The sequence below is a fragment of the Pleurodeles waltl genome, chromosome 8 (assembly GCF_031143425.1).
Source record: "Pleurodeles waltl isolate 20211129_DDA chromosome 8, aPleWal1.hap1.20221129, whole genome shotgun sequence".
In the NCBI taxonomy this organism is placed as follows: domain Eukaryota; kingdom Metazoa; phylum Chordata; class Amphibia; order Caudata; family Salamandridae; genus Pleurodeles; species Pleurodeles waltl.
This window is the reverse complement of record NC_090447.1, coordinates 154,704,120-154,726,985: the sequence shown is the minus strand read 5'-3', so window position 1 is coordinate 154,726,985 and position 22,866 is coordinate 154,704,120. Positions and strand designations below refer to the sequence as shown.

Here is a 22,866-nt window from a genome sequence, read left to right as displayed (position 1 = left end):
ACAGTAAGGAGTCACCTGCAGCATAATGGTTAGGGTCACAGACCCTCACGTTAAAAGTTGAGGGCTCTAGTCCAGGTGAGTCTGAGGTCATTTGCTCTACTTTAAATTATTTTCTACTTCCAAAGTTTAAGGTTCATAATAAAAGGTGATCTCACTCTTTTAATTGACAAATACATGTTTCTTCTCAATTTGCCAGAAATATCTCATTCTAAGTTTATCATTCACCAGAACCTTAAAAAAACTCTCTCTCTCCCTCTCCCTCTTTCTCTTTCTCTTTCTTTCAATCTCTTTCTCCCACTCACACACCCACTCACAGGCACTGAAACCCTCATGCAACCCCTCACAGACCCACACAGACACTGACACATCCACTCACACCCAGGCAGACACTCTCACAGCTACTTTCACATCCAGATACACACTGTCAGACCTATTCTCACACCCAGAGAGACACACCGCGGCCCACTGAGGCCGCACACATCCAAAGGGCCTTAAGACCCTCACAAGTGAGTAGTTGCGCTATAAAAAAAACTGATTGATTGATTGAAAGGGCAGTGTGCAGAGTGGAGTTCGGTGGTTAGAGGGGTTGGCTGCAGAGTCTGGCCGCAGGCCGGGCGCCGTGGTGGTTGGATTAACATACAGTAATGAAAATTACTTTGCATTAAAAAAAATAAAAATAAAAATAATTGAAAAAAAAAACAAAAGCTACAGGGACGTTATAGTTAGGAAATAGAATTTTTTTTAAACATAGAAATTCACTTAAAATTAAACGTACCAAACCACAGAAATTCACCAGTTATAGTTAGAGTTATCTCAAATAACTATAACTCTGTCCTAAGGTAACTATAACTCGTGCCCTCGTCATACACTGCTAATTATACCGCAAACTACAGCACTCGTGACATCTTTGATAACATCATTGATAATGTCAATGTAACATCGGAGGTAAGTTATTGATCAGATAACTCTGCATGGCAAGGGTGCGAGTTATAGTTACCTTAGGACATGAGCTACAGTTACTTGAGAAAACTTATAATTATAATTGGTGAAGTTCTATGGTTTGGTATGTATGTTTTAAATGTGAGTCTAACTATAACGTCCCTGTAACCTTTGTTACTGGAAATAAGGAAATAACACAAAGGTTAAAGTAACATTATAGTTAGGTGAATATGTCAGTGACAAAAATTTACATTTTGAACTAAAAACAAACACAGAGATTCACAGTTATAGTTAGCTTGTGCCCTCACTATGCACTGCTTATGATATCACATATTACATCACTGATGACTTCCCAAATGACATCACTGATGACATCACTGATTACAACTACTTCAGTCCACAAACCCTATAGGCCGCTGTCACAATGACTGGACGGTGTAATCAGTGGTCATCAATTAAGTCATTTAACATGTTATAAGTGATGTAATATGTGAGGTCATAAGCAGTGACTGACAGGGGAGCAAGTTATACTTAGTTTTCCATTTAGACGCCACTCAGGGTTTGCTAGCACATGCTTATTTGGGCATGGCACACTTTCCTTCGGTTGCTTCTTTGAAGATTTGGGCTTGCCAAAAATAAGAGTTCGCATCCTGCAAGATGTGCTGTCGATGACAGAGGAACACAGGGCTCGCAGCTGGTGATGCACGTATAGTCTTATTCACAATGCTCAGGTTGACCAGGAAACCAAGGCAGGAACAGCAACATATTGTGGACACTTCCATTTTTGGGAGAATTTATTCAATCCTATTTTTTATTTGATTAATTGCTTTTTCCCCTCTCTTGATGAGATTTTATCCAAGACTTTCCATGGGAAGGATTTTTTCTATTTAGATCTTGCACATATTATTAGAACCTTATTCTGCCCTTCTCTGTGAACCGTTTGAGGTCCCGAGTGTTGCCAAGCTGCCATCAGGTATAGACTGTCCTGCCCAGCATTCCTTCTTACAGAAAGGCAGGGGCTCAGGAAAGCAATTAACAATTTTAAAATATAATGGGGACGTTATTGTACTCTTTCATCTTCCGAAATAGCACTTTTTGGGGGGTCTCTGCAGAGGTGGTTCCTTCCTCATAAGATTCTTCAGTACCTGAGTCATTGGCTGGGTCAGGTTGTGCAGTTTCAGAAAGCCAAATGTAATTCAACTGTGATGCGAATGCCAATGCTTAAAATGTCTCTCGATTTCTCCTCCGAGCTCATTGGAATTACCGGCACACAGATGACGACACGAAGTCATCTCTGTCCCATTATAAAATGTCACACCTCTTCTTTATCTATACACGGGTATCTACTCTGGCACTTCCGGGGCAACTTGAAATGTGTTTTTACCCATTTTCAAGGCGAAAAAAAGTCATTACCAAATCATGTTCCATGAGCCTTAAAGCCCAAACAAACGGCAGGCGTGGGGAGATCCTGTCTCAACAAGTGTTTTAAAAGTCTAGTAATGGAACTAACTCTTGAAACCCCAGGCATGCGCAGACACAGGGGAATAACATTAAACTCACTTACTACTGCCCTTTCACAACGTATTTCAAGGATTAATTTAAGCACCTTGTTCACAAATGTTTGCCTCCACTTCAAAGCTCTGTTTCTGTCTTTGAAGCTTTTAAGTAAACAAATGGGTGTCGCTCCGCTGAAGTGCTCGACTTGGAATGCAAACAGCTCAGAATTTATGCAAATAAAGACAGCGTATGCTACTTCTTTTAGGTTTGCACACATGATGCAGGCAATCCAGGAAGACTGTCAAAGTAAGAATGAAAAGGGTACTTGAACTTGTGTAGAAAAGTATGCAAGTGCTCTATAATATGTGTCAGGTGTAATATTTGAAGTAGATATTTTTACATAAAATGATTAAAAAAAGAACAGCTGGTAAATATTGTAGAGCCTTAACATCCATATTTCCATCAGACTTAAATCACGCATTTGGCTGTATTCCAGAACGTTTGCTTTTAGAGGTGGAATCCTCATTTTCAAGATGACTTCTGCAGTTACCAAACAGCACATGCCAGATGCTGAAGACAATTCTTCAATGGAATGGAAGCATTTCCGAGCAGGGAGCATAATACACCCAATACCATGATGGTGAAAGAGATACAATCCTGCAGGATGATAAAATATATAACTTACAATGTCCTAAATCAATAGCAGAACGGGGTCTGACTCAAACAAGACAATGACAGAAGGATGGCAACCCACAGCAAGCTCACTCTTTGTAGATTGTACAAAGAGTTTTTCTCAACTTCATCAGGAGTCACCCAAATATCATCCAGGGTCAAATTTCAGAAATGTAACAAGGTAATATTCCAAGCCCAAACAGTCACACGCTGAAAAATGCACAACACATGAATCTAGATTAGGTTTCCACCACCAAAAGGTTTTGCTTTACACTCTACATGGCCTTCATCTGAGCCCACAAACCTCAGGTGTCCTATCTGTGGACAAGGCCTAAAAATAAAAAAAAAGCCATTACGTGGGCCAGATGCTTACATTTGCTTTTTGCATTGAGAGTAAGACTTGAGGCCAGAACACTTTGGGAGAACTATGCTTTTAGACCTGGCATCCTTAGGGTGGTCTTACCCCAGACTGTTTGCATTTTTCCTCCTATTTTTCCGACCATCTTTTTGCTGGCCTTAGGACTCTGAGTACTTTATCACTGCTGATCAGTGCTAAACTGCATGTGCTTCTCCCCTAAAACATGGTAACATTGGTGTATCCACAATTGGCATATTTCATTTACCTGTAAGTCCCTTGTAGAGTGGTATACTATATACACAAGGCCTGTAAATTAAATGCTACTGGTGGGCCTGCAGCACTTATTGTGCCACCCTCTTAAGTAGCTCTGTAAACATGTCTCAGGTCTGCCACTTCAGTGGCTGTGTGTGCAATCTTACCGCCACCCGACTTGGCATCTATAACCTCTTGCCAATCCCAGCACTCCCCTTTTCTTGCAAATATGACACTCCTAAGGTAGGCCCTAGGTAGCCCATACGGTAGGGTACTAAGTAAGCAAAAGGCAGGACATGTACTTCTCAATTTTTCATGTCCTACTAATAAAAACCTCTCAAAGTTGTTTTTCATCACCTCTTATAGGCCAGCATTCGGAAGTCCTTATATTGCCTTTAATCTGTAATTCCTGATCAGAGAGGAGTAGTTGCATCATCTTTAGTACCATTGGAATGATAATAATAAATCAGCTTGACTCTTTATTTATTATTACTATTTTAGAAATGCCATTTTTACTAAGTGGGCATTTCTTTGCACTTACTGCCCTGGGTGCCCAGAGCCTGTCTCCAATACACGTTTGGCTTGGGCTAGGTGACAGTTACACTTGTTCATTCTCTTAAGACACCCACAACACAGGATACGCAGCTGCATCTGCATACTGATGGGTCTTGCTGGGGAGGAGGTTGGGAAGAGCTCACACTTACACCTCAAAGGGTAGTGACCAGAGCCCTCATAAAGGAGCTGATTACCTCCCACTGACAGTCTGGAGCTGAGACTGACCTAAAAGGGGGAACTGTGTACTTTAGAAGAACTCTTTGCAGTCACCCCCACATCAAAGGCACTTTCTACTAGAAGTACTGGGTCCCTGACCCCCTAAAATCAGTACACTTCCAGACTCAAGAAAATGCTGCTGGAGCAAAGACTGCTGTGTGCCAGGATTGCACTGCCAGGATTGACTTCTCTCAGGAACTGCTGCCCTGCTTTGCTGTTCAGACCTGCTGCCTGCCTCTGCCCGGTAGCCCAAGACTCGTCCTCCAAACCCAGAGTGACTTCGAGCAGCTTCTGCTTTCCTTTGCCGCTCACCTTCAATTTCAACTCGAGCAGCTTTTGCCAAGCTTCGCCGCTCACATATGTGACCTGCCCGGAGCGGCATTGCTTCCCTATGCTGCTCGCCTTCAGTTTCAACTCAAGCAACTTTTGCCAAACTCTGCTGCTCGCATCTGTGACCGGCCTAGAGCAGCCCTGCTTTCCTTTGCCGCCTGCTTTCAACTTCAATCCAAACGGCTTTTGTCAAACTTGGCCCCTCACTACTTTCAAACTCAACCCGAGCGGCTTCGTCAACCATTGTTGCTTACACCTGGGAACCATCTGGAGTGGCTCTGCTTTCCTTCGCCATTCGCTGCTCTCAGTCAGCCCAAATGGCTCTGCCTAGCCTAGCCTAACACTGCACCCAGAGAGGATCTCAACCAGGACAGGACCAGACCAGACCAGAGTCCATCAGGACATCATACACCTGTGACGAAGAGTCCCTGGCACCACCCCATTTATCTATGACATCGATCATTAACCTTGCTATTTTAGGGTCTACAAAGCCAATACTTCGCTATTTGTGAATTGGATCTGTATTGTGCTGAGCTTAAAGGTAACCAGATAAACAAGCATTATTTTTCCACATCCGTGTGAAGTATTTTTTCTGTGTATATCTCTTGAAGTTATTGTGTATGTGTTGCACAAGTACTTTACACATTGCCTTCTAAGTGAGGCCTGCCTGCTCTGCACCAAGCTACCAGAGGGAGAGCACAGGCTAATTTATGTTGTCTAATTGACTTGCCCTGACTAGGATTGTGGTCCCTACTTGGACAGGATACACTCCTCTGCCAACTAGAAACCCACTATGCTGACCAGCATGCTGACCAAAAGATGTAAATGCGGTTGAATACTTTTGTGTAAACTCACTGAAAAATTGTTGGACTCCATGATCCTATTGTCCATGGTGTGTGGAAAAAAGAAAATAATGTTGTATTTTTTGGAAGATTCTTTGTGGAGCCAGACACAGTCATCTAAGCAAATGTAGCTGGCGTTGTTCCTCTCTTTCCTCAGCATTAAGACATTCAGCCACAGTGCCTTAAAATACCAGTGATGTGGGCACATCCTGATAGTAGAACAAAACACTATCTAGAGCAAACAGAACAGTTAAAAACACACTGAAGGAACTGGACAAGATTTAGATTTACGGAGCAGTCAGGTCTTATGAGGTGATGAAATAGATTTTTAGCTTATCCCAAAAACATATCAATCCAAAAGCTTCGCAAACTACTGCTTGGGCAAGCCCACAACACTGCAAGGATCTCATGTTGTTCCTTGAATCAAAATTACAAACCTCTGAAAATATTACACTCTCCCAACACCACTGCCCTATCCAACACTGTAGAAAAGCGCCCCTTTTTGTCATGGTCAACCCCACTTTTTGTCGCTGATGTTTTTCAACTGATGTGCACTGGGTCCCTGCTAACCAGGCCCCAGTGCCAGTGCTCTTTCCCTAACAAAATGTAAAATGGCCTAGTTGTAAACCAACTGGCACACGGTTTAGCACCCCTTTAAGTCCCAAGTAAATGGTATCCCTGGTACCTTGGGCCTGAGTAGTAAAGAGGGTCCCTAACAGCTGCACATGTATTGTGCCACCCTAAGGAACCCCCACACAAATTAAACTCAGCCTGCCATTGTAGACTGCGTGTCATAGTGCAAACCATGAGTGAAAACACAACATGGCAGGGTGCATTATATTTTACGTGAGGACACATCTGCATGAGCAGATATGCCCTGTGATGTCTAGTTCCATTACTAGATATTGGAAGTGAACCAGCAGCCATCTTAAGGTCATGTACTGGGCACTGATTATCACAAGTACTTCAGATAAATGTATAAAACACCTTGTCTTAATAAATCCATACTGATGCCAGTATTGGATTGTTTATGACATGCTCCCAGAGGGCACCTCACAGGTGCGCCATGAAAACCTACTAGTCTTCTAATGTGTTGGATGACTGGTATCGATCAACCTACCAGCACAAGCGGGTTTCTGCACCCCCCCCGGAAGTAAGGTCCCACACTCTCTGAGGCCAGATGCAATGCCTGCTCCAGCAGGATGGCTAGTTAATCTGCATACCAAGGCCAGGGACTTCAATGTCCTTGCCGCATTTGATATGTGACCTCGGCTTCCCCCAGACCTGGGAGATGCCACCTCTTGCCCTGAGGCCCATTTGGCACCAGGACAGACAGGAAATTAGCTAAGCAAGTAGGCATGTTGCACCTCCATGCTAATCACACCCCAAAGGTGGACTGCCTGATGTGCTCCACGAAGGAAGGGTTCCACCATCTTGGGCTTGGTGGAATTAGGAACTCTGGGACAGGGTTATGACCACTCCCCACAGAAAGTGGTCATATAGGGGGTAAAGTCAACTCAGGGACAAGTAGCCAATTGACTGCTACCCTACACTCCCATAACTCCCATAAATTGAGTATTTAGGTGGCCCCCTGACACCAGCAACTTAGATTTGACTAACTAAAGAAGAAGAAGAAGGACAAAGAAGAGTCAACCACCACAAGAACTGTGTACTAGCTGAGGACATTGGCGCCAAACCCTGCCTACCTGACCCAGCCGTGGCCCCAACAATTGCTAAGACTCAACTCGTCCTGCAGCTGTGTATCCTCCAAAAGCCTTAAAGGCCTGTCAGCACTTCATCAACCAGCCAGCATCTCCCTTCTAATAGAGCAGTCACTTCTCTACACCAGGGGGCACTAACTGTGACTGCCCGGTTTCTCATTTTGCCGACCATCAGGTCCACCAAGGGAGAATCGTGCCAGGAAGAGGATCCCAAGTGTCCAGGGGGGCAGTCCTGTCAACCCATCCAGTCTTCAAGACGCTAAGCCTGCCCAGAGCCTCCCTGCACCAATACCCAGGGTACCAACCCCAGTTGCAAGCATCAGGGCTTGTTTGTGTTGAGCCCGAACACCACAGCCGCAAAAGCTCACCTGCACGTTGAGGGACTTCAGCAGAGGCCAGCTCCACGCAACAGATGGTGAGTGTCAGAGAGCAAGGGCACAGGTGCTAGACACCACGAGTAATGTAAGGTTCAAATTAACGCAATTCTGTTATCTTCATAGGGCTTATCTGACCCCACAGCGACGCAGCAAGATTTACTCTATACACACTGCAGAATGTAGCCGGTATGGTAGGTCCCCTACCAGATTCGTCAACATTACGTGGAGCTGCAGACTCTTGCACTCATACTGGACGCAAGTCAAGGAATAGGTGACATGAATAACTGGGGTCAGTTTGACCCAGACAATTTTGCATTGCCTCCTGGGCCTTCTGCAACTCCCTAGGGAAGGCAGCAAAAATGAATTATAGATTTGCTCTCCTAAGTCTGCTACTGGCTAGACGCTGTATAGTCATTCTTTGGGCAAGGGTAGCGACCCCTAATTATGACAGATGGCAAATGTATATCATGGAATGGGCAATCGCGGAAGTGATACACCGACGATGTGTCTGCACAGATGAACACATGGAGAGGGATCTTGCTAATTGGGACGAAATAGTGGACCGTATTGGGGGTGACCGGAAGGACGATGCAGAGATCCCACAAGGGGGTTCCCCTGGGCTGCTGTAACCACCCTCAACTCCCCTCAGAGCTGTATGGAATGTAGTGGTGAGTACACCTGAGTAGTGAACATGAGTTTGTGAGATAAGATCATGCCCTTGGACCCCCCTCCCCCAATGGTTGTTTATTGTACTCCTTTTAGATGTTTTTGTTTAGATGTTTTTGCAGGATGACTGTCCAACCTCCATGAGATTGAAGACTCTCAAGCACAGTGACTAGGTAGACATTATATATAAGCCACAGGATGTGTAAAAGTATGGATACCATCCATACACCTAAACCCCTATTGTTCTGTAACTTAATACTTCAAATTCCATATTGTATTGCAAGTCTCATTGTACATGGACAATTAACAGCTGTTGTATCACACTGCAATTTGTTAGTTCAATGGCTGAAAATGTGAATAAAGGTATATTAACAAAAGAACACTATCCTCTGATAAACCTAAACTGCTCGCAAATGCTGCCACAAAAGAGAGCATGTGGGATTAAGACACTATTATTACACTGTAACCACATGCGGAAGGAGTGATACAGGCTAATTATCAACTGGTCTGCCATCTCATGTACTAAAGCAAAACCCTCTAAAGACGGTTGGAATCTGCATGGAACTAACTCTCCACCTTCGCAGCTACCATTCTTGATGCAGAGCCTCTGTAAGTTACAAAACTGCTTTGGCAAATAAATGAATAGAACTCCTTACTAACTGTATTATAATCAAAATATGATCTGACAGGTCTCAACCTCTCAGAGACTTTTGACATAGTTGACCACACAGTACTAACGAAAAGGCGAGAAGAAGGGGCAAAGCTATCATGGACTACTTCATCCTTTCTCCTCAACTGAAGCAGACATGCTCAAATTCGTATAGCACAACTGCCCAAACAAGCGATATTATTCAGAGTCCCTTTATGATCCTCCTCAACCCATGCTGTTGCACATCAACACGTGCTGTCAGGCAGAGGTCCAACAATGGCATGGCATACATTGTAGACAGATTGTGTGTGAATATACTAAAATATGACCACATAAACCTGGGGCTGAAAGCTTTAATAAGTGCCTTGTGGAATAGAGGAATCAACATCCTCTGCACAGTCCACAGAGCTTACTGAAGTAAAGGTCCTGGTATTTTTAAATATTCAAATATATCCACGTAGAGGCCCCTTCTATTTCTGTTGCCAAGGTAGGGATTCCTGTATGACTTCTGACGTTGTCACAAATACTTTCAATAAGGTGCTAGTGACACCATGGTGTACTATTTTCAATCCTGTCTTTTAAGAACCACTGGCTCATGCCACCTAGGCCCATAATGGGAAAGATCATATAAAAAGTCAGTTTGTGTTGAAAAGGTTGAGAAAAGTGTAGCTTAAAAAATGTTGTAATTTAGATGGTCAGCGGTCGACCTTCAGCGCCTTGAGACGCTCACAGGTGAGTAATGCGCTTTACAAATTCCTGATTGATTGATTTGCTCTAAGTATAGCAGTAGGTCCACACTGGTGGATGGAAAGGAGTTTGCCTGCACCTATCTGTATCATTCATCAACTTGGTCAAGTGCCGCTCCTGGAAAATATGACTTTGGTGTTTGGAACTTTTGAGGATACTCTACCTTGCTTTACCTCTTTTCTTCAGAGTAGGTCATGATCGTTAAAGCTCAAACTCACTTGTCATGGACTTTTTCTAATAATTGTAAGCTCCCAAGGGGTATCCTCTCTCTCCACTGATGTTTTATGTTAGAACAGACTACTGCTCCATCTGGTATAGTCTGAAGGGCTCTAATTTCATTCCTTTGCAGATGACACTCGTATCTACCTGTGAGAAGAAAGTCTGTCTAATGTCCTTGAGGTCCTCAAAAGCAGGAGCTTTAAGACTGCACACTGTTTGGGAGCCCATGGCTTAAAAGTTAACGCAGAGGTCATTTTGCTAGACTCTAGACCCTGTTCACTTACAGTCCCTTACCTTCTCTACTCTACTGTTTAGACCATTATCTTCATATGTGATGCTGAGAAAAGTCCAATTTCCCATATTGACAGGATTCTCAATGACTGCTGGTTTAAAATACAATAAATCTGAATAGTTTTTTTGTTTTGATACTGTGGACTCCAACAATTGATGCTGTAACCAATTACAAACTTGATTTGTCATTCCTTATTTGGGGGCCTCCAAGTATCAAGTGATAGTACCTCAATATAACAAGAGTGCAACTATTTCTATAATCTTTGGGCTGCAAAAATAAGTGAGTCATATGAGAAAGGCTGTCCATTGGTTTCTTGTGAAAGAAATGATGGATTTGTTTAAACAACTGAATTAAGAGTAACCATATTAAAAAAAAACAATTACAACATTTGCTATTCGTATGATTCCATAGTAGAGATGCATTCATTCTATCGCTCAATGCTACCAGAGCTGTTACACATTGAGGAAATATGAGTGCTGATATTTGCTTTTTGAAAATCTTTCATCTAGATGTTGAAGTGATTCCAGAAAAAGTGACCAACATCATGTCACAAATGTTATTAGTCATTCATCCTATAACCTAATCTTCTGTAAGAGAGTAGTTTTCCCCTTCTCACCAGTTATTGACTCTATGAAGACATCTCCGACAATCAGCATTGGCAGTTAGTCTACGTTTTTGCACTTTCAGTGGCCACCAAAGCCAGTTATGTAGTAGCTTAAACTGAAGCAATTTTAATCTCACTTTTTGTCCATTTTCATTATGATAGTCCAGGACGCTAAACCACATTAAAACACAGAAGAAACCTTACCCACTTTAGTTTAAGATTCTTTGTTACCTGACCTACAAAGTCTTAATTTATTGGTACAGTGTATAAGAAGACACATCCTTAATACTGCTCAAACAGGCCAAACCTGAAAATAAAGATAAACTGTTCCGTTTTATTGTATTACTGAGTACTCTAGAAAGACATTGGTGGGTGTTGTACGTATCTCAGTTTTTCAGAAACAGGAAAATGAAAGGCCTTATGATGATAGTCAAAATCAATAACCGAGCCTTCCTCAATAATATCCTTTAAGCAATTAATCCCTTTATCAATCCAGTACTACCATCTAACAATTTTTGTCAAAATGTATCTTAGCATTTGACCAAATATGAGCTTGCAAACTTATATGTGAGTCAACTTAAACAGTTGATGGTGATTTGCACCAGCATTTAGTATCTCTGTATAAATTGATATTCACAAGTTGACAAATTGTTTTCTGATATATAGATTCTAAGACTCAGTTATGCCAATTTGGCGTGATCTTAAATCTAGGGAAAACAGAAAACTGTGAAATATGATAACCAAATAATATAAAGCCAGAAAGTTTAAGTCCTCTATTGTTGGTATTGATAAATAATTTTGAAATTTTTGTAAACTTTATTTTTGCACTTTATAATAGCTCTTACAAAGAACACAAAATGCATGCTCGTTGATTGTCCCAACATCAACACCGCAGATGGCTGTTTCCCATCCCGGGTCCCTTTTGCCACGGGTTTAGAGTCAAAACACTTCTATGAAATGCCAAGTACACCAAGTGAGGCCCGATCGATTAATTTTGTCAATTTAAGTCTGGGACGAGATGCAGTCTACACAAAGTTTTAATGCTCATTAGGCACATACATTTCATATCAACCTCAAGGTGTATCATGGAAAAAGAATTCAATTTAGGAATGACTGACATTTTAATATTGTGGGCTCTTCCCCAGGTGGATTACTTTGAGGGATTCCAATTGCTTTAAGTCATGGGACATAGGTTGACTTGCACCATACTCTCTAGACTTGAACTTAACATAATGCCAGGATTATGTCATCTGAATGGATGTGAACCAATGGAGGATTTGAATTTGTTTTTTGTGAGAGATAATGCATCACATTCCCCATTATAATCAGTTTCAGTTTAAAAGTGTTAGCGATAGCAATTATTTCTTGTATTGAGGAGTTTGGATTTATTTCACAGGGTGAGTGTATTAACATCAGCCATAAAGCAGGTCATAACATTATCCATGAACAACATTAGTGGCCTCTCTTTTAGAGTTAGATCAATAGCTAGTAAAAACAGGAGGTGACAGCAGACATGGGAGCAAAAACAGGAGGGGTGAGGGAAGGCATCTTGGTAGCATACCCCTAACTATAATAAAGGTATCTAAGATGTCTTTACCAGTACCCACTCGCAAATAGGTACTGGAAAAGACGTTTCACTTTAAATATCTGATCAAATGCAAATCTATCCAGCGTTCTAAACAAGTAGTTCCACTCTATTCAATCAAAAGCCTTTTCAACATCTCAATATATACATATTTTCTAGAACTTCAAAGATAAACCTATCAACATACAGGGTATATATGTGTGGTGCCGGTAAAGTTCTCGTGCTTGCAGCCTTTCCCAGAAGCAGAGATGAATTCAAGCTAATTGCCGCAGAATGCATTGCATGGATTCAGATTAAACCATGACATGCAGGGAGGACTGAATGGCCAGAGGGCCTGACGCATCCTGTGTGCAACAGCCAAGGAAGGATACATGTGAATGGAAGCTCTTGGGAAACCTTAACCCGCTGCAGGAGCCGTGCCAGAGTGTGGCACTGAACAAGTAAGATTTCTTACAATGTATTCACAATACAAATAAGAATATAATTTTCAAATTTTGGGATATCTGTACCTGGTTTAGGGATCACTGTAATCAAACTGCAATTTAATTTGGTTAAGATTATCATATTGTGTATCTCTCTGTTTGCAAAACGTAGAACTGTAAACTTTTATTAAATAAAAAGCATAATCACTTGGGGATCTCCCATTTGATAAGTCTTACTTCATCTCCAATAAACCGTTTGGCCATCCCAAGGTTAATTTACATTGCTTTTTCAATCTAAGTAGAGGAATGTTATGAAAAAGGGATCCTCCAAAGTAACATTGCACATGGAATTTGGTGTATATACGCTGCACTGTATTGTAACTGTCTACTTGTCTGATGAGCTTGAGAGATGACATTTCTTTTACTATGAGCTGGTTTGTTATTGTAACCAATTAAGAGATATAAATGATTTGGTGTTCACTCCACTACTACATGGCAGCCATTGTATATTTACTTATTTTGGATCTACTAGGATTCTCTTCCTCACCGCTGTTAGAGCGATCTCCTCTCATTGCACCTTCTGATGTGAACCAGCTTATCAGAAACACCCGCCCCCCACATACACCGTTTTGTAAGTCAGTCCTATCTCACCACAGCATCCTGGATCATAGGAAAACTGCTTCCCACAATGTGATGCTTCTTGACATGTTCCTGAAAATATGACTTCTAGCCTTCACAACACCAGTGAGACTGTGTCAAAGCAGTCTCACCTCCCCAGCTGACTGCTTTGCTCTTCTTATCAGACAGGCTTCAGGTGTTCAATCACTATTTTGTAGGTTGCTATGAGATATGGGACCAGAGTATTGTGAAGTGGTGATATATGGTATAACATTGAGTTAGGGGACTTAGGGGACAGAGGCGAAGGGGATCTCCAGGATCAGTCAGCCATTATAGATGCACCCCCCCGAAGGCAAAATTTAAAACCCTCATCCCCTTTATAGGTTTCTTCCTGGATTGCCACCACATTAGCTTGTCTAAACATATTTCCTGTTTATGCATTTACCACCATTGCTAGAAAAAGATGATGGGTTAGGTCACATATCATCCAACACCAAACTATACCATAAAGCTTCTATTTTGCATTCCAGTATTTCTACTAGGCAAGTAATAGTAACCCTCTCCTTGCCCCTAAATACTTTGGACCAGTATCCACTTGTTAACAACATTGCACCCTTGCAACTAACTTTTTCCACTATTTTCTGCAGCCTGGGTAGCTTGAATATCCATCCTCCATGAAGCTGATGTCTCTCAAGTAAAGGTGACTAGGTAGACATTATATATTAGCCACGGGATGTGAAAAAGTATGGGTATCATGGCCCAAGAATGTCTGAAGTAAAACTTCAAGAGGAGTAAGAGGTAGTTTTATCACCACACTGCATATAGGTTAGTGGGCAAACACAACTAAAAATCTGCTAACAGAAGCAGAACAACAATTTCAGCTCTATTATTTAATGAAACCATTTAGAATGTCCAACTAACAGCTGTACATATTTCTACAATATTAAATTCCTACCTTCTGCAAAGCCATTTGCCGTTCAATGAAGTCAGACACACATGCCCAGATAGTATTGACATCTAGAGTGAAAGCAGACAAGATCAGATGCATCACATTCAAATGTGGAATAAATACATTATTCAAGTAGAAGTATTAGAAAGAGACTGTCCTTAACAAATCTATGAAAATAATGATATGACGTCGCTACATCTTAAAGCACTAAACTGTTGCACATTAGCATGCTGTCTCATGACAAAGGATGGGTGAAGCAGATAGTATGGACTCTAATTATAGCCAACATCTGGAATCTGTAACAATTAATCCACATGGGAATACACTGTGCAGGTGGAAAGGGGCAATACAGGCACGACTTTTAGGTCTAAATGACAGCATTTTACTAGAGATCAGGGTTTTTGGTTTTTTATTCTTCTATGATAAAATGTTATATCTAGACTTTGGATGCTCTTCATAAATTGGAAAGCCAGAAATGTGTTCTTAGGAAGGTCTGACAAGAGCCACAAGTGTAAACAAATGTAAGGAAGGAAGTCATTACTATGAACATAAACGGTGAATTTGTTTATGTAAAAAGGTCAGAAGAAAAATATACTTACCTAGAACTATGGAGCTATGTGGCCACAGATTTAAGCAGGTTTCCAGTATATGCATCTCATACCAGTGAACACGGATCTTCCAGCAAACTTTCCTCTTTCTGTCATGTTTGTGATGGAGTGACCTGTCCGCTAAACTCTAAATCAGGCCCTTAATTTGTCTTTGATGTATCAGACACTGATATGAGATGTAAATTGTTGCTTTAGATTCTCCACTGACAACAGTGATGCCTGCGATCTTAGACTTAATTCAAATTGCTATCGAAAATAGAACAGGAGCAAGTAAAAACAAGAGGAGAAAAGATTAGGCTATGGCCATGCACTACCAGAAGGTTTGACAAAATGGAACTGTTCCAATGAGAGTTCTAGTTTCCGAAAAAGGAAAAAAAACAATGCCTACACTCAAAATGAACTACCTTCTGAGTAACCTACTGTGGGCATGGAACAGAAATATTTCGCAGCATGTGCAGCCATACTTGGGGACTTCAAACATGGGCTCTGTAGACATACTAAATCAGTAGGTGATTTAACTGCTCAAACATTACAGATAGAAACTCCCTTCCGGTACTCCAAAAGGCAAAACCATTTGTTCCCACTTTAATGGTATCACCGTTTGTTCCTACTATAATAGTATCAAATTCTAGTTTTTAGATCCAACAATATAACGTACCACATTGGCATCTAAATGGGTTCACAGATTTAAAAGGTAAATCAATCGAAACTCGGCAGCTTTGGATGAAGTTGTTAAGTCTTGATCTACATTGGGAAAGGAACAGTATCTGTCTCCTGGTACCCAGTAGAAGTGTTTACACAGTGCAACAATACGAATATGATCAAAGCCATTGCTACCTGTTTTGCTGCACTAAATATGTAGATTGAAATAAGCAGGCCATCCACTGATCCTATATCTGCTTTTAGAGTCCAACTGCTCTTCTCACATCTGTTTCAGCTTCTGTCAAACAGAATAGTTCAGCATGCCAATGGCACCACAAATCAAAACTTGATCATAAAGGTGCTGGGTTCAGTCTCATGGTATCATAAACTATATGAAATGTAAAGGGTCTTGAATAATTTGCTGAGACATGTTTTGCAAAACTGCACACTCTATCAGGTGTTATTTAGAATTCAAATGTATTCTACTGACCTCCCCCTTCCATTTGAAGTGGAATAATAAGCCAGAATCATGTTTTGATTTGTTGTAGAGTCCCCTTGATAGATATGCTGGAAAAAAAACAGACTCCCAACCCAAAACTTATATTAATGACTCAGGCAACCCAGGGAAACTGGTGAAGAAGAAGGTACCATACAAAACTCCATTTATGTCCACCCATGCCATTGACTGGGGCTATAGACGGTAACCCTGTTCTGCCTCTGCTACCTGGCAGAAACAAGAAAAGGCAGGTACCTAGTGACTTTGTTCAGAGAGTCTTTCGGGCTATCGACGCTCGCTATGATCCCATCACGAACCACCTGGATCAAATGGGGGATCTCTTATATAAGTAGGACACACGCGAAGTGGGAGCTGAAGAGCGCATTTCAGGCTTAAAGAACCCCATCACCATAGCAGCTAAGAGGCTGGAGACCCGATTCAAAGCAGTGGCAATTAAGAACGAAGACTTAGAAGGCAGATGGTGTTACAATAATACCCGTATTCTAGGGGTCGCGGAGTAGTTGGAGACAGGCCATTTTGACCTGTGTTGCTCTCCGATCTACTGGGACGCCAAAACTTTACTCCTACATTTGTCGTGGAACATGCATATACGTCCCGTAGCCCTTGCCCTGTTCCTGGGTCCCGGCCATGACCAATAATCGCCAGGCTACTCAACTTTAGAGACCAAAATGTCGTGCTTCGAAGAGAGCGAGAACTGGACCCGCTGACATGATCTCCCTCTTTCCTGATTTTACCATGGCGGTCCAGGAGGCCTGGCACAAATTCAACGAGGTAAAGGCTGCGCTGCACAAGTTGGGGCTCCATTATGGCATGCTGTACCCTGCCCGGCTCAAATTGGATGTAGATGGAAAAACCTGATTCTTCAACACCCCAGCAGGCAAATGGGAGTTCCGTAAGCAATGACCACAGAACTGCCTGTCCCCTGGGCGTGCAACACCAGATCGCTTTCTGCCAAACTCACAGATCGCTGGCAGCATGTAACACTTTCTGCCAGACTGAAGCATGTCAGCGTTGTGCAAACTCGATGCAAGAGTGATTAGGCTCCTGGCATTCTTTGTACTCCCTTACCACACGTTTTTGTTGTACTTACACCAGAGATGCTTCCATCACTATGACTACATTAACCCATCTGTGGTCCCATCCATGTGCTGGCTACCTCCACAAGCAAGGCCATGCGCCGTGGCGTTGCCACCTCCCTGAGGTTTTATACCACAGTTGAAGTGGGGGAAATGTTTTGTTGTTTTTGGATTTTCTTGGAATTCACTTGGTATGAGTTCGCCAGGTGTGGGTGGGGGGAGAAGGGCTATTTTTCATTGAGTTGTTCGTTTGATTGTTATTGTTTGTTTGCATTAATACAGCACAGCGCTTCAATGCCATACAATATGTGCTACAGTCCATTTATGATTTTAGTTCATGTCTGCATGTAATGTCACTCAAGTTTCAAGTTTATTTTTATTTCTGATAGGAAACTCCCATGGAGGTCCGCATAAAACAAATATAGAAAAGGAAGACCATAAAATAGAAAACCTAAACCTTCATGAACAGTTTACATTCCCCATTTCTTCGAAGTAATTTGATAATTAAATTAATACAAAATTAAAAAGCATTTTAATAAGCTACAAATTCTATAGCAAAATATTTCATTTGGGGGGCAGAGAAGGCCTGCAATACTTCCGATGCAGTACGTAGGGAAAATTGAAGACAGATAGAACGTAACTATCTACGACGAAATAACAGCAAGGCCAGACAAATGAAAACAACTTTATTCAGATCTTGGTTGCTATTTTGACAGAAATTACAAGTAGCCGACGATCCATACTATCTAGCCCGTAGTGTATTGAGAGGGAGCTTCCCCTGTCACAATAGGAGCCAGAATCGTAACGTTACACACTTGTTTGCAGACATTACCCTTATGCCCTGGATATCCGTGGCCGTAACAATCCTCATAAGGGAAAACAAGTACTGCAATATGTGAATCGACATAATGTTGATATTGTCTTCTTCAAGGAGACCCACCTGTCACCTAGGCCCTCCCGCAGGTTAGCAAATGCCCACACCGATTCTTCTCCAGCTACATTACTTACTCTCCAGCTACAGTACTTACTCATCGGGCGTATCCATATTGATTCATAAAAATGTACAGTTTCACCCCTATGCCATCGATACTGATGAGGAAGGCAGATATGTACTGGTAGCAGGTCATTTAGCGAGGCAATGTTTATTGTTAGTTAACTTGTACGTCTCTAATACTGATGACCCGGAATTCTTCCAAGCTCCACAGGCCCAAATTTACCACATGGATGCAGATCACATTATATTGGAGGGAGATTTTAATATGCTTCTTGACCCCTTTGCTAGATACCACGGCACAGAGCCCTCTAAGAAACCTTGCTCACTGTGTATACTGCAAGATATTTGTGACACATATCTGCTCAAAGATCCGTGGCGTCTGCGACAAACTACTACTCCTCCTATATAATTCACTCAGCGCCACACAATCCATAGACAGAAATTGACTACTGGCTGATATTGGTCATGCCTACACCTTGGCTTCACTCTATCACACACCTCCCACGGACACTTTTCTAACACGCTCCAGTGGTAATGTTGTTACGCATTCCTGTTGCAGGGGGTCCTGAACAGCAATGGAGATTCCCCAGCATGGCACTCCATGATTAACTATTTCGCACAGTACTCCGTGCTGCTATTGTTGAATATTTTGAACACAAAGATTCTGTACGATCTCAGGCTACACTGTGGATAGCCTTTATGGTCTGAAACAGGGGCATAAGTTTAGCTATGCACTCTGGGGTGCTGTGTGATATACACAGGAGATTGTCCTGCATCAAGGCAACTCTGGCAGACTTAGATTGCACAGCAGCCCATCAAAACACTGAGGCTAACTCCCACCGCTGAGCTACTTGACTAGCTGAGCTCTGAGACTTAGCGAGCAAGAGGCTCACTACCTGGGGAAATATACAACAGCACTTCTACGGCGAGGGGGAGAGACCAGGATGGATGCTGGTGAGGTTGCTACAGCCACACAGAGGAACGTCCTATATATCATAATTACAATGATCAGATGGCACTTAAGTTACAGATACTGTGGGCATACAGACTGAACTACTTAGCTATTACACCCACCGATACTTCACACAACTGAATGACGATCCCGCTGAGAGGGTGACTTATCTTGATAAAGTGGCTATGGCCGGGCTCACTACTGCACACCAACAGTTTCTCAGTGAACTTATTTCCCTGAGGAGTTTATTATGGTGATCGATTCAATGGACGGCTCTAAGATGCCTGGCCTTGATGGCTACACAGGTGCCTTTTACGAGGCCTATAACCATATGCTAGCGCCGGAGCTCCTTGCTATGTATTTGGAGGCCCTGGAGAGGGGTGTGCTTCCATCCATACTATGGGAAGCGGTGATGACACTACTTGTGAAACCAGGTAGAGACCCCCAACAAAGCGGATCTTGTCGACCGCTATCACTCCTGAATTTTGACAATAACATTTTGCCCAAATTACTGGCAACGCAACCAGCACCTCTAATGGAGCAGATTATCTCCCTGGCCCCATCAGGCTTCGTCTCAAACCGCTCAACATCCCTCAACCTCAGTGCTTAATAGAACTTCCACCACAGTCCCTGCTGCAATCGTTCTGTTAGAGGTAGAGAAAGCCTTCAATTCTCTTGAATGGGCATACCTACATGCCATACTCCACAAAAATTGGCTTCCCCTATAATTTTTACTCCTTGATCACAGTACTCTATGCGCAGCCGACAGCTCAGATTAGGATAAAATGGTGCACTGTCCCCATTTGCAGTCATTAGGAGGGACGAGACAGGGCTGTCCCCTCTCACCATTGCTGTTTATAATAACAATGGATCCACTACTAAGCCACTTGCAGGAAAAACATCTACACAGGGGCTTGCAATTCAAACCAGACCCAATTCTGATTTTGCTATATGCGGATGACATCTTACTCTTCATAAGACACCCTGTAGTAAGCTTGAATCTGATACTCTGGGAGATAGTTAGATATGGGGTGGAGTCTGGCCTCCACCTCAACTGGACTAAATCAGAGTTATCTGCACACACGGATGCCCCCTCCCAGGTGCACTCGGACTTTCCCTTGACATGGCGCATCAGCCCAGTCCAGTATTTAGGCATTCATATTCACCGGGACTAGAAACAAGTAATACGTTTAAATTATGGCTCAGAAGTAGATCAGCTGACCACCCAGGTGAAGTGCTGGATCCGCCTCCCGTTATCCATGTACCTTTTTCAAAACATCCCCATTCCGCTCATCAATAATTTTTCGCGACTTTGCAGAGTATACTCCTGCAACTTGTATGGGTGGGCACATAGCCTTGAATTGGGTGGAACACCCTGGTACTACCATATGAACACGGGTTTTTTGGAGTTCCCAACATCCATTTGTACTATCTGGTTGCACAGGGTCACTTTGCTCGACACTGGTATTATTCTGATGCACATATACACTGCTCCAAACCTGAAAAAGACTTTGCAGCTCCGGCGCCACTGAAAACTTAACTGCAGGCAGGACTTCCATAAGACCCAAAGGACAAGCAAACCACTGGCCACAATCAGCTTGGCATGGAAAAGTTGGCCCAGGTGCTGAGTGGGTGGACTTTATACTCTCCTGCAATCCCACTAACGAGTAACCCCTGGCTCCTCATCCCCCAGGAAAGGCTGGTCTACTGCACTCTGACTAAACTTGTTCTGCACACCATCGGAGACCACTTCCCGCACGGAGGATGATAGAATTCGGGACACTCTGCCACCTTCAGATCCTGTTGTACTAATTGGTCCCAGACAAATTCACACCACTGACACTGGTAATCCCGACAGTGAAGGAGATAGATTAATCTCCAAATTATATCACACCTTTATGGACCTCCTAACCACTTGAGGCTCTAGACTTTGAGTCCCATGGGAGACTGATTTGGGACACCCCTGGACTGCCAAGGTTTGAATGCCTGCTGTGACGTGTCCAGTCTCCTTTAATCATCTCCATAAGTTTATACACCATAAATTCCTGCGCCAAGCGTGTCACGCTCACAACACACGCTTGCATAGACACTACTCGACCCTGTGAATGCCTGAAATGTTAAGCAGTGACTGCAGACTTTGCCCATACATCATGTACATACAGATCTATTGCGTCACATTGGAGGGCGGTGTTCGATAATCTGGTCCTGATGACACACATTGTGCTCAAATCCATGCCATTGTTAGCCCTATTGAGATATGTCGAGATATGCCCAAATCACTGCATTGATATGATGCAATCGCATTGCTCCTAGCCAAATGAGAAATAGCTATACACTGGGGAAGCCATCCTCCTCCTACTATTGATTAAAAGCCTAATCTATTGTGATGCTAACAGTAAGCTATTCACAACTCTGCAACCACCGGCCTCCAGACCAAAGGACATTTGGAAGCCACTACGGGACTACTTGCTGGCGTTAGAGTCTCAGGAATCAGCCTAGCCCCCACCACCCCCCAATCTCCACCACGTGAAATACACTCTTGCACGGAGCAGCGGACATTACCTACTTTCTGTATTTTCGGTACTGGGCTGGCCTTGGACTTTCATGTGGTGTTATAGGAATATTCATTGTTACGTTTTGTATTTTCTGTGTGTGTTATGAATCAGCAATCCATTCTACTTCCATTACTGGGAGGACATATTTGTATTTGTGTGGTATAGTAAAACAATGATAAATAACGTTTTTTTTTTTAAACAAATTGGTTGTTTAAAACTCATTCCCATGGAATGGTGTGAAGGAATTCATGGCACAATTTGTTACACAACTGGGAAGATCCATATCAAATTCAGAGTATGCTTGAGGGGGTTCCAACAAATACCTCTTCATGTACAAATACATTGGGTCACTTTGGCAGATTGACTCGATCACAATACACAGCCCTGTGATTTTTTCTGTTACATTAACAACTTGCTTTACTCCCTGGTCCCAGAAATTAGAAATTTGTGCTCTCATGGATAACAGAAGCCATGTTCTAAGCGTAAATATTTCTTGCTGTGGGGATCTCCCAACTTCTGTCTATCTCCTAAATGTACAAAGGCCCCTGAAATGATGTACTATATAATGCTTGTCTGTTCATCACATAGCATCTGAGGGCCCCTCATGGCTAAGGGTGGGCAGAACTCATGGAATGCGACTGTGGAATTCTGCAGAGTTATATAAAAACTATGTGAGATTCGGCAGAGCTCTGCAATGGGTGGAAATATGCGCGTTGTGCTGCTCATGCTGTGATCAAGCGCCGGGAGAGCATAATGCACTGAAACATTAGTGCAATTGGCCAATTCTGCCGGCGGAACAGAATATTTTGCCCACCCCTACTCATGGCCAAATTTAACTTGTTTACCATTGATAGTTTGAAGAAGCTAATTTACATCTGAGTTCAAATGACATATCCTTAACATCATTTGCATACGTTTTTACCAACAAACATCACAGGCGTCTGCACGTGAGGATTCCTGTTCACCGTGCAAATTTTACTTTCCTTGTAAAAGACACCGGAGTGTCTTCTTT

At 42.6% G+C, this 22,866-nt stretch overlaps 1 protein-coding gene across 2 annotated transcripts in view; it reads right to left on the bottom strand.

The window, feature by feature from the left end:
* Positions 1 to 22,866, bottom strand: part of CCDC81 (coiled-coil domain containing 81) — a 292,165-nt gene that overhangs the window by 243,869 nt on the left and 25,430 nt on the right. For both annotated transcript variants that reach the window (XM_069203991.1, XM_069203990.1), the window contains exon 2: positions 14,517 to 14,578. In XM_069203991.1, coding sequence (XP_069060092.1) covers positions 14,517 to 14,578 — 62 coding nt within the window. The remainder of the gene's footprint in view (positions 1 to 14,516; positions 14,579 to 22,866) is intronic.